This window comes from Salvelinus sp. IW2-2015, linkage group LG7, assembly GCF_002910315.2.
Source record: "Salvelinus sp. IW2-2015 linkage group LG7, ASM291031v2, whole genome shotgun sequence".
NCBI classification, from domain to species: Eukaryota; Metazoa; Chordata; class Actinopteri; order Salmoniformes; family Salmonidae; genus Salvelinus; species Salvelinus sp. IW2-2015.
This window is the reverse complement of record NC_036847.1, coordinates 31,414,987-31,427,885: the sequence shown is the minus strand read 5'-3', so window position 1 is coordinate 31,427,885 and position 12,899 is coordinate 31,414,987. Positions and strand designations below refer to the sequence as shown.

The 12,899-nt window shown below is 44.5% G+C and overlaps 1 protein-coding gene and 1 pseudogene across 4 annotated transcripts in view; both read left to right on the top strand.

Annotated features, from left to right (window-relative positions):
• Positions 1-4,699, top strand: part of LOC111966827 (polypeptide N-acetylgalactosaminyltransferase 6-like) — a 34,937-nt gene extending 30,238 nt beyond the window's left edge. For all 4 annotated transcript variants that reach the window (XM_023991774.2, XM_023991773.2, XM_023991772.2 and 1 more), the window contains exon 12: positions 3,622-4,699. In XM_023991774.2, coding sequence (XP_023847542.1) covers positions 3,622-3,735 — 114 coding nt within the window. In that variant the 3' untranslated portion in view covers positions 3,736-4,699. The remainder of the gene's footprint in view (positions 1-3,621) is intronic.
• A 7,063-nt stretch (positions 4,700-11,762) lies between these two features.
• Positions 11,763-12,899, top strand: part of LOC111966825 (glucose-6-phosphate 1-dehydrogenase-like) — a 28,088-nt pseudogene continuing 26,951 nt past the window's right edge.

Sequence of the window (12,899 nt, the reverse complement as noted above, 5' to 3'; positions counted from 1 at the left end):
CACACAACAACTCATAACATTATTCAACCACAATATTTGGTTTTTCCAAGATTTAAAAATAATAATAATTTAAACAGACATTGGATGTCCCTTTGAGCATGGTGAAGTTATTAATGACACTTTGGATGGTGTATCAATAGACCCAGTCACTACAAAGTTACAGGCGTCTTTCCTAACTCAGTTGTCAGAGAGGAAGGAAACCACTCAGGGATTTCACCATGAAGCCAATGGTGACTTTAAAACAGTTACAGAGTTTAATGACTGTGATATGAGAACTGAGGATGGATCATAACATTGTAGTTACTCAACAATACTAACCTTGAAAAGGAAGCCTGTACAGAAATAAAATATTACAAAACACGCATCTTATTTGCAGCAAGGCACTAAAGTAATGTATACACACACACACACACACACACACACACACACACACACACACACACACACACACACACACACACACACACACACACACACACACACACACACACACACACAGTGTCTTCAGAAAGTATTCATACCCCTTGACTTATTCCACATTTTGTTGTGTTACAGCTTGAATTCTCACCCATCCACACACAAATCTCCATAATGATAAAGTAAAACATGTTTTTAAAAATGTTAGCAAATGTATTGAAAAGGAAATGCAGAAATGTAATATACGTAAGTACTCATACCCGAGTCAATACTTTGTAGAAGCACCTTTGGCAGTGATTACAGCTGTGAGTCTTTCTAAGTAAGTCTCTAAGAGCTTTCCACACCTGGATTGTTCAATATTTGCCCATTATTCTTTTCAAAATTCTTCACGCTCTGTCAAATCGGTTGTTGATCATCGCTCGACAACCATGTTCAGGTATTACCATAGATTTTCAGGACAGTACCAGTCAAAAGTTTGGATAATAGAATAAAAGTGAAGACATCAAAACTATGAAATAACATATGGAATCATGTAAACTCAGCAAAAGAAGAAACGTTCTCTCACTGTCAACTGCGTTTATTTTCAGCAAACTTAACATGTGTAAATATTTGTATGAACATAACAAGATTCAACAACTGAGACATAAACTGAACAAGTTCCACAGACATGTGACTAACAGAAATGGAATAATGTGTCCCTGAACAAAGGGGCGGTCAAAATCAAAAGTAACAGTCAGTATCTGGTGTGGCCACCAGCTGCATTAAGTACTGCAGGGCATCTCCTCCTCATAGACTGCACCAGATTTGCCAGTTCTTGCTGTGAGATGTTACCCCACTTTTCCACCAAGGCACCTGCAAGTTCCCAGACATTTCTGGGGGGAATGGCCCTAGCCCTCACCCTCCGATCCAACAGGTCCCAGACGTGCTCAATAGGATTGAGATCCGGGCTCTTTGCTGGCCATGGCAGAACAATGACATTCCCATCTTGCAGGAAATCACACACAGAACGAGCAGTGTGCCTGGTGGCATTGTCATGCTGGAGGGTCATGTCAGGATGAGCCTGCAGGAAGGGTACCACATGAGGGAGGAGGATGTCTTCCCTGTAACGCACAACTTTGAGATTGCCTTCAATAACAACAAGCTCAGTCCGATGATGCTGTGACACACTGCCCCAAACCATGATGGACCCTCCACCTCCAAATCAATCCCGCTCCAGAGTACAGGCCTCGGTGTAACGCTCATTCCTCAATCTGACCATCACCCCTGGTGAGACAAAACCGCGACTCGTCAGTGAAGAGCACTTTTTGCCAGTCCTGTCTGGTCCAGCGATGGTGGGTTTGTGCCCATAGGTGACGTTGTTGCCGGTGATGTCTGGTGAGGACCTGTCTTACAACAGGCTTACAAGCCCTCAGTGCTGTCTCTCTCAGCCAATTGTGGACAGTCTGAGCACTGATGGAGGGGTTGTGCGTTCCTGGTGTAACTCGGGCAGTTGTTGTTGCCATCCTGTACCTGTCCCGCAGGTGTGATGTTCGGATGTACCGATCCTGTGCAGGTGTTGTTACACGTGGTTTGCCACTGCGAGGACGATCAGCTGTCCACCCTGTAGCGCTGTCTTAGGCGTCTCACAGTACAGACATTGCAATTTATTGCCCTGGCCACATCTGCAGTCCTCCTGCCTCCTTGCAGCATGCCTAAGGCACGTTCACGCAGATGAGCAGGGACCCTGGGCATCTTTCTTTTGGTGTTTTCAGAGTCAGTAGAAAGGTCTCTTTCGTGTCCTAAGTTTTCATAACTGTGACCTTAATTGCCTACCGTCTGTAAGCTGTTAGTGTCCTAACGACCATTCCACAGGTGCATTCATTAATTGTTTATGTTTCATTGAACATGCATGGGAAACAGTGTTTAAACCCTTTACAATGAAGATCTGTGAAGTTATTTTGATTTTACGAATTATCTTTGAAAGACAGGGTTCTGAAAAAGTGACGTTTCTTTTTTTGCTGAGTTTAGTAACCCAAAAAAGTGTTAAACAAATAAAAATGTTTTATATTTGAGATTCTTCAAAGTAGCCACCCTTTGCCTTGATGACAGCTTTGCACACTTTTGGCATTCTCTCAACCAGCTTCACCTGGAATGCTTTTCCAACAGTCTTCCCACATATGCTGAGCACTTGTTGGCTGCTTGTCCTTCACTATGCGGTCCAACTCATCCCAAACTATCTCAATTGGGTTGAGGTCAGGTGATTGTGGAGGCCAGGTCATCTGATGCAGCACTCCATCACTCTCCTTCTTGGTAAAATAGCCCTTACACTGCCCGGAGGTGTGTTGGGTCATTGTCTTGTTGAAAAACAAATGATAGTCCCACTAGGCGCAAATCAGATGGGATGGCGTATCGCTGCAGAAAGCTGTGGTAGCCATAAAGGTTAGGTTTACCTTGAATTCTAAATAAATAACCGACAGTGTCACAGCAAAGCACCCCCACACCATCACACCAACTCCATGCTTCACGGTGTGAACCACACCTGTGGAGATCATCCGTTCACCTACTCTGCGTCTCACAAAGACATGGCGGTTGGAACCAAAACTCTGGGTCTTCCTTTCCTGTGGCAGTCCTCATGAGAGACAGTTTCATCATAGCGCTTGTTGGTTTTTGTGACTGCACTTGAAGAAACTTTCAAAGTTCTTGAAAAATTCCATATTGACTGACTTTCATGTCTTAAAGTAATGATGGACTGTCGTTTCTCTTTGCTTATTCGAGCTGTTCTTGACATAATATGGACTTGGTCTTTTACCAAATAGGGCTATCTTCTGTATACCACCCCTACCTTGTCACAACACAACTGATTGGCTCAAACGTATTAAGAATGATCTCCTGTTAATTGAAATGCATTCCAGGTGACAACCTCAAGAAGCTGGTTGAGAGAATGCCAAGAGTGTGAAAAGCTGTCATCACGGCGAAGGGTGGCTACTTTGAAGAATCTAAAATATATTTTTATTTGTTTATCACTTTTTTTTGGTTACTACATGATTCCATATGTTACTTAATAGTTTTGATGTCTTCACTATTATTCTACAATGTAGAAAATAGTCAAAGTAAAGAAGAACCCTAAAATGAGTAGGTGTGTCCAAACTTTTGACTGGTTCTGTATCTGCCCATAGCTGCAGTACATGGTCTGACTCTGTAGTGTTAACCCTCTGCCCTCTCCAGGAGAATCTCCTCCAGAACCCAGCCAGTGGAAAATGCTTACTCCTGATAGGGAGCCAGATAGTGATGTACTACTGCAACACTGCTGATCTCAACCAGCACTGGACATTCAGTTGACCTCCCTGAACTTTAACCCCTGACCTTAACCATAATTAAAGCTTGTACTGGACCTTGACCCCTATACCAGCCCATCCACCCATAGACTCAGGGTCAAGAAGGAAGGGCCAGTGCCAGCTGAGGACAACAGGACAGGAACATATGCCACTGAGAACACAACATTGCTGACTTGAGAGGAATGAACTGGTAGAACATAGAGTACTGCCTACCTATGTGAATGAGCTCAGGATTTAACCTCTAACTGTTTGAACTATATTTATGATGGAGACTCAGGAATGAAGGTTGAAGGGGGTCTGGTTCCTTCTCGTGGTGGGGGGGAACTGAACACTGCAGCCTGGGTTGTGTTCAGTAGGGGGAAATATTTCGAAGCGGAGTGAAACTGGGATCTCCACTCCTACCTGAACTTGTCCAATGAGAACACAGATTTTTGTTGCAAAACCTTTTGCTACGGTATACCCTACTAAACATGACCCTGAACTGGCAGGCAGCGATATGATCTATGTCCAGACATGTCCATCACTGACCACTAGGATCTTAACACAGAAGTTCCTTTTCTTTATACTCCAGATTTTAAATAATTGTTTTGTTTGTCTAATTTACACTATGTTTGTCAGGAAATTAATGTAGACATTGTGAATGTTGTTGCTGTGACAATGCAAATATCTGCCAAAGGGAGAGGTGTAAAAAAAAATAAAAAAATGTTTTATTTTATTTGTCATAGTAAACTGACATACTGTATGTTCCTTACAGGATATACCAGAGGTAAAGGGATATTCAAAATCATGACAAATATTCCTATTAACATATGAAGGATTGGAATGGAAATGGAATGAGTACTTTTGGGGGGTTTTAATTTAGGTTAATTCTTGATTTATTAACATGCCTTTAATAAGACTTGTGATATCAACTTTACCCATCTTTTGGCCACATTAGATGAATAAAAACAAGAAGATTGTGTATTACAGCCAGCATTTGATAACATGTCTTTCCAGCAGCGTCTACCAATGTGATACTTGGTTGGTTTCTACCAGACTGTCTCTAGCTCGTTGTGTTTTTTGTTCCTGGTTATGTACTACTTTACATATGGCACGAACTGAAAGTACTGTGTGTTCAAAATACAATACTATTAGGCAAATTATCTGGCAAGGGAACTAAGGGATGCTGAATATCATGCTCTTGTGTGTGTCTGTTCCTATGTGACTTTTTGATTCCAGACCAACTTTTATTACGCTGGAGATATGGGCCCTGTTCTTATCAGAACCCACAAGCTGATAATACGAGACTTTTCTTTTTGTCCCAAATGGTACACCGTTCCCTATAGTGCACTACTTTTGACGAGGGCCCGTAGGGATCTGGTCAAAAGTTGTGCAATATGTAGGGAGTAGTGTGGTATTTGGAACTTATGAATTCCTACAATAATAAACCTTGTTCCGGGTGAGCTGTTGAATAGGCTAGTTAATGATAAATATATCTTTCTCTCACAATTTGCATTGCACAATATTGTTTATGCAAGGAGTGGTTTCGGACTCTTAAGGTCGTTCCTTCAATGAATTATAACTTATACAAGTTCTAAGTTAATGCCCACTATGAACGTGTGTTAGACGGACTAATCTTAAGAAAGACATGTCATTTATTTGTATTTGGAAATGAAAGTTGAGTGTAGTCTAGCCTCGGCTTCAGGCTTCACAAACGAGGTGAAAGACTGTGGCTGAGGGTTGTCAAACCAGGGCCCGGTTTACCGATAGCGATGGATATTAGGCTTACGAGTGTTTTTAACGATGCATCTTTCCTACAACAGCCAAAGATGTGACATGCGTTTCCCAAAACACCACGTAGAGAGAAGGGTCACTAAGTGCGTTGTTGACGCTGGTGTTGATACTGATTGGATCGTAGGGGGTGCTGCTCTCGGGTCAGCTTTCGCCATTCAATTCTTACCTTTGAATGATATTGAAGTCAATTTCATGTTCATTTAATTGCTTTATTTTGCAATTTGTCTACAACCAAATGTTTTGCCTCAATATACACAGTTTGCAAAACATTAAAAACACCTAATTGAGTTGGCTCCCGTTTGCCCTCTAAACCGCCTCAACTCGTTGGGGGCATGGACTCTACAAGGTGTCGAAAGCGTTCCACAGGGATGCTGGCCCATGTTGACTCCCATGCTTCCCACAGTTGTTGAGTTGGCTGGATGTCCTTTGGGTGGTGAATCATTCCTGATACACATGGGAAACTGTTAAACCTGGAAAAACCCAGTAGCTTTGCAGTTCTTGACACAAACCGGTGCGCCTGGCACCTACTACCATACCCGTTCAAAGGCACTTAAATATTTTGTCTTGCCCATTTACCCTTAGAATGGCACACACACACAATCCTTGTCTCAATGCTTAAAAATCCTTCTTTAATCTGTCTTCTCCCCTTCATCTCTACACTGATTTGAAGTGGATTGAACAAGTGACATCATTAAGGGATCATAGCTTCCACCTGGTCAGTCTGTCATGGAAAGATTAGGTATCTATGTTGCGTATACTCAATATTTCATGTGTAGCCTAATGTGTGCAATGTTTAGCCAAATCTTGATTTTGTGCATTATTATAGGGTGAGCATTAGAATAAAACGCCTCTTTTTGCAGCCATGGGTGATATCTTTCTAGGAGCTGATCCGTCGTCAGTATTGTGGCATAATTCTAATGTTAAGGTCAGATTTGAATGGAGAAAGCTGATCCGAGAGCAGTGATGCCTTTGGATCCTATCAGTATTGACATCTGCCTTGACAACGATGCACTTAGCGAACATTCTCTCTCCGTGGTGTTTTGGGAAACGCATGTTACATCTTCGGGCCTTTTGTAAGAAAGCTGCATCGTTAAAACACTCGTAAGCCTAAATCCGATCGCTATGGGTAAATCAGGCCCTGGTCTGTTGGAATGTAGAGAGGCAGCTAATGTGGGGCGTTGTCTTTCATGCCTTGCCCATGTCACATACCTTGTATCTACCCTTTTATTTTTGCACTGACAATGCACACTCACAGGGCTCTATACACACTCACAGGGCTCTACACACTCATAGGGCTCTACACACTCACAGGGCTCTACACACTCACAGGGCTCTACACACTCACAGGGCTCTACACATCCGGCCTACATGCACTCCAGGCTTACATACACTCACGAGGCTCTACAACTCAACAGGGCTCTAACACATCACAGGGTTCTACACACTCATAGGGCTTACACACTCACAGGACTGCTACCACTCACAGGGCTCTACACACTCACAGGGCTCTACACACATCACAGGGCTCTACACACATCACAGGGCTCTACACACACAGGGCTCTACACACTCACAGGGCTCTACACACCCACAGGACTCTACACATTCACAGGGCTCTACACACTCAGAGGGCTCTACACACTCAAGGGTCTACAACTCACAGGGTCTACACATCACAGGGTCTACACACACAGGGCTCTACACACCACAGGATCTACCACACATCACAGGATACACACTCACAGGTCTACACACTCACAGGACTCTACCACACTCACACGATATTTGACGCAAGCTGACAATTACACGTATCATCACAGCTAGCTAGCTGCAACGCGAGTGGCTACTACTGGCTAAACACTCTGTCCCGAAGCAAGCACCAGTTAGCTTGAGCTAGCCTCGAGCTAGGCCCATCTGCCGGCTAGCTGAAGAGCTAGTGCCACTGCCACGAAGCTAGCACCAGTTAGCAAACACTATTCTACAATTCACACACTCTTCTTTCGCCATCGCCATCTGGCTTGGATCCTCTGTCGACACACACAGTTCTGAGCAGAACCCCTCCGTCTGAGCAGACCACCCCGGGCTACTATATTTCACGCGCGTGCTAGCTTAGTGGAGGCTCCTCTGCTCCATCTACGGCTGCCCCTGGACATATGATCACTTGGCTACATAGCTGTGCTGCTTGACTGTCCATTAATTCACGGTACTCTCATTCTGTTTATTTTGTGTCTTATCTGTCGGCTCTGTGCTTTAACTCAGGATCTGTGTGTAGTTAATCCGACCCTCTCTGCCTAGTCATCGCCATTTTTACCTGTTTTGCTGTGTCAGACTAGCACCTGTTATTCGTGCTGTTATCTTACCTGTTGTTTAGCTAGCTCTCCAATCAAGACCTGCAATACTTATTATGCCTTATTGTATGTCTCTCTCAAATATCAATATGTTGCATACTGTTGTTCAGGCTAGTTTTCATTGTCATTGTTTTTGGTTTGCAATGGACCCTGTAGTTCCACTCTCCGTACCTCTGATACCCTTTGTCCCACCCCCCACACATGCGGTGACCTCACCCATTGAGAAGATGTCCAGAGATACACTCTTCTTATCATCACCCAGTGCCTGGGCTTGCCTCCGCTGTACCCGCGCCTCATACCCCTGTCTGCACATTATGCCAGAATCTATTCTACCACGCCCATAAATCTGCTCCTTTTATTTTTGTCCCCACCGCTCTAGGCGCCAGTTTTGATAGCCTTTAGCCGCACCCTCATCCTACTACTCCTCTGTTCCTCGGGTGATGTGGAGGTAAACCCAGGCCTGCATGTCCCCAGTCACCCTCATTTGTTGACTTCTGCGATCGAAAAAGCCTTGGCTCATGCATGTCAACATCAGAAGCCTCCTCCCTAAGTTTGCTTACTCACCGCTTTAGCAACTCTGCCATCTGATGTCTTGCCGTGTCCGAATCCTGGCTAGGAAGGCCACCAAAAATTCTGAGATTTCCATACCCAACTATAACACTTTCCGTCAAGATAGAAATGCCAAAGGGGGAGGAGTTGCAATCTACTGCAGAGATAGCCTGCAAAGTTCTGTCATACTTTCCAGTTCTATGCCCAAACAGTTCGAACTTCTAATTTTAAAAAATAATCTCTCAGAAATAAGTCTCTCACTGTTGCGCCTGCTACGACCCCCTCAGCTCCCAGCTGTGCCGGACACCATCTGTGAATTGATCGCTCCCCATCTAGCTTCAGAGTTTGTTCTGTTAGGTGACCTAAACTGGGATATGCTTAACACCGGCAGTCCTACAATCCAAGCTTGATGCCTCAATCTCACCAAATCATCAGAACCCACCAGGTACAACCTAAATCCGTAAACATGGGCACCCTAATAGACATTATCCTGACCAACCTGCCTCCAAATACACTCTTGCTGTCTTCAATCAAGATCTCAGCGATCACTGCTCATTGCTCTGTATCCGCCACGGGTCTGGGTCAAACGACCACCCTCATCATGTCAAACGCTCCCTAAAACTTCTGCGAGCAGGCTTTCTACTGAGCCTGGCCGGGTACCCTGGAAGGATATTGACTTCATCCCGTCAGTTGAGGATGCTGGTCATTCTTTAAATGTTACTTTCTCACCATATTAGACAAGCATGCTCCGTTCAAAAAATGCAGAACCAAGAACAGATATAGCCCTTGGTTCACTCCAGACCTGACTGCCCTCGACCAGCACAAAAACATCTGTGGCGAACTGCAATAGCATCGAAGAGCCCGCGATATGCAACTGTTCAGGGAAGTCAGGAACCAATACACGCAGTCAGTCAGGAAGCAAAGGCCAGCTTTTTCAAGCAGAAATTCGCATCCTGTAGCTAACTCCAAAAAGTTCTGGGATACTGTAAAGTCATGGAGAACAAGAGCATCCTCCAGCTGCCACTGCACTGAGGCTAGGTAACACGGTCACCACGATAAATCCGTGATAATCGAAGACTTCAACAAGCATTTTCAATGGCTGGCATGCCTTCTTCCTGGCGATCAACTTGGCCAAAGCCCCGCCCCCCCGCTGCTACTCGCCCAAGCCTCCAGCTTCTCCTTTACCCAAATCCGATAGCAGATGTTCTGAAAGAGCTGGAAAACCTGGACCCATACAAATCAGCTGGGCTGAAATCTGGACCCCTATTTCTGAAACTGTCCGCGCCATTGTCGCACCCCTATTACAGCCTGTTCAACCTCTCCTTCGTATCATCTGAGATCCAAAGGATTGGAAAGCTGCGCGGTCATCCTCTTCAAAGGGGGAACCACCCTGGACCCAAACTGTTACAGACCTATATCCATCCTGCCTGCCTATCTAAGGTCTTCGAAAGCCAAGTCAACAAACAGATCACTGACATCTCGAATCCCACCGTACCTTCTCGCTGTGCAATCCGGTTTCCGAGCCGGTCACGGGTGCACCTCAGCCACGCTCAAGGTCAAACAGACATCATAAACGCATCGATAAAAGACATTACTGTGCAGCCGTCTTCATCGACTGGCAAGGCTTTCGACTCTGTCAATCACATATTCTTATGGGCAGACTCAGTAGCCTCGGTTTTTCTAATGATGCCTTGCCTGGTTACCAACTACTTTGCAGACAGAGTTCAGTGTGTCAAATCGGAGGGCATGTTGTCGTCCTCTGGAGTCTCTATGGGGTACCACAGGGTTCAATTCTCGGCCGACTCTTTTCTCTGTATAATCAATGATGTTGCTCTTGCTGCGGGATTCCCTGTCCCACTCTACGCAGACGACACATTTCTATATACTTCGGCCCTTCCTTGGACACTGTTGCTATCTAACCTCCAAACGAGCTTCAATCCATACAACACTCCTTCCGTGGCCTCCAACTGCTTAAAAACGCTAGTAAAACCAAATGCATGCTTTTCAACCGTTCGCTGCCTGCACCCGCACGCCCGACTAGCATCACCACCCTGGACGGTTCCGACCTAGAATATGTGGACATCTATAAGTACCTAGGTGTCTGGCTAGACTGCAAACTCTCCTTCCAGACTCAATATAACATCTCCAATCAATCAAATCAAGAATCGGCTTTCTATTCCGCAACAAAGCTCTTCATCCGCCCAAACTTACCTAGTAAAACTGAATTCCTGCCGATCCTCGCTTCGGCGATGTCATCTCAAAAATAGCTTCCAAACTCTACCTCAGCAAACTGATGCAGTTATCATCAACAGTGCAATTGTTTGTTATAAAGCACCTTATACGACCCACTGCGACCTGTATGCCCTAGTCGGCTGGCCCTCGCTACATGTTGTCGTCAGACACCTGGCTCCAGGTCATCTACAAGGCTATGCTAGGTAAAGTGCCGCCTTATCTCAGTTCACTGGTCAGCATGGCTACACCACCCGCAGCACGCGCTCAGCAGGTGTATCTCACTGATCATCCTAAAGCTAAAACCTCATTTGGACGCCTTTCCTTCCAGTTCTCTGCTGCCTGCGACTGGAACGAATTGCAAAAATCTCTGAAGTTGGAGACTTTTATTCTCCCTCAAAACTTTAAAAATCTGCTATCCGAGCAGCTAACCGATCGCTGCAGCTGTACATAGTCCATCTGTAAACTACCCACCCAATTTACCTACCTCACCCCCCATACTGCTTTTATTTATTTACTTTTCTGCTCTTTTGCACACCAGTACCAGTACTCTTCTTGTTCACATGATCATCTGATGATTTATACTCAGTGTTAATCTGCTAAATTGTAATTATTCGATTTATTGCCTACCTCATGCCTTTTGCACACATTGTATATAGATTCTCTTTTTTTCTACCATGTTATTGACTTGTTTATTGTTTACTCCATGTGTAACTCTGTGTTGTCTGTTCACACTGCTATGCTTTATTTTGGCCAGGTCGCAGTTGCAAATGAGAACTTGTTCTCAACTAGCCTACCTGGTTAAATAAAGGTGAAATAAAAATAAATAAAAAAACTCACAGGACTCTACACACTCACAGGACTCTACACATTCACAGGGCTCTACACACTCAGAGGGCTCTACACACTCACTCACATTGACACTCCAACTCACACTCACTTTATTTGTTCACACTCGTATACAATCATCATACTCTGTTTATCATATATCCTGATGCCTAATCACCGTACCCCTATCCATATCACATTGAGACATTCTTCCTTTGCAACAATAGGTGGCAGCATTGCCTTGGTGAATATTTCTGCTATGCAACGATGACAGTTACAATTTGAACCTACCTCACACACACACACACACTCCACTGTTCTGTTACTGACTGAGCCAGGAGATAGCTGGACCTGGACCCTTTGTGAGTGAATGAGACAACACGACACAGAGAGTAAGATCACACACAAAGACTGACTCCAACATCTTCCTGTCGCTATTGTTGTATGTCTCTTGCTGTCTTTCAGCAGCAGAGAGGGAACTAAGCTTGACATACAGTACAGAGACAACACACCAGATGGAGAAGAGTGGTGTTCCTGAGTGTCTCACCCACTCTGAGATATTGGGTCAGCTGAGAAGTGAGCTGTCCCATTCATCTGACTTACATATCTTCATCATATTGGGAGCCTCAGTGAGTACTCTAGTAGTTACCCTGTTTGTGCTCTTCCTTTCATGTTTGGCATGACATTGAGTGACAAGGAGTTGGTATGATAGCATAAACAGACTGGCACTCAGGCTAAGTAGTAGTTGTCCCTCTATGCATGTGTTTATTTGATGGTAACAGTGAACCTTTTCCCTGTGGTATGTTCTGTTCAGTTCTGTTCTACAAGGGCAGAGACATGGGCTACATAGAGTACAGTCCAATGTTCATACTAGATTACCACGTGTCAGACTTTATGCTACCAGAATACTGCTTCAATGCTGGAAGTGTTCTAGTGTGAATGTTGGAACACAGCCAATAGCCATAGTTCCACAGTATTTAAAAGGAAGTTACTGACTTGTTGCACTGCTTCCACTGTGGGATAAGAGTGGGTTCCTTTTGAGATTTGCTTTAAGATCAACCACAGGACCTAACAACTCAGTAGTTATGCTACTGATTAGGCTGCTGTGTGAGTTGTTACGGAAACGTGGAGTCTTGCTTGTTAAAATTACCCAGCTAGTATATGACTCTCTATATCTAGAGTTCCATTTGGTTTGAAGTCCAAACATGCGGTCAACTAAGTAAGTGTGTGTGTGTGTGTGTGTGTGTGTGTGTGTGTGTGTGTGTGTGGAGTCTTGCTTGTTAAAATTACCCAGCTAGTATATGACTCTCTATATCTAGAGTTCCATTTGGTTTGAAGTCCAAACATGCGGTCAACTAAGTAAGTGTGTGTATGTGTGTGTGTGTGTGGTGTGTGTGTGTGTGGTGTGTGTGTGTGTGTGTTGTGTGTGTGTCTGTGTGTG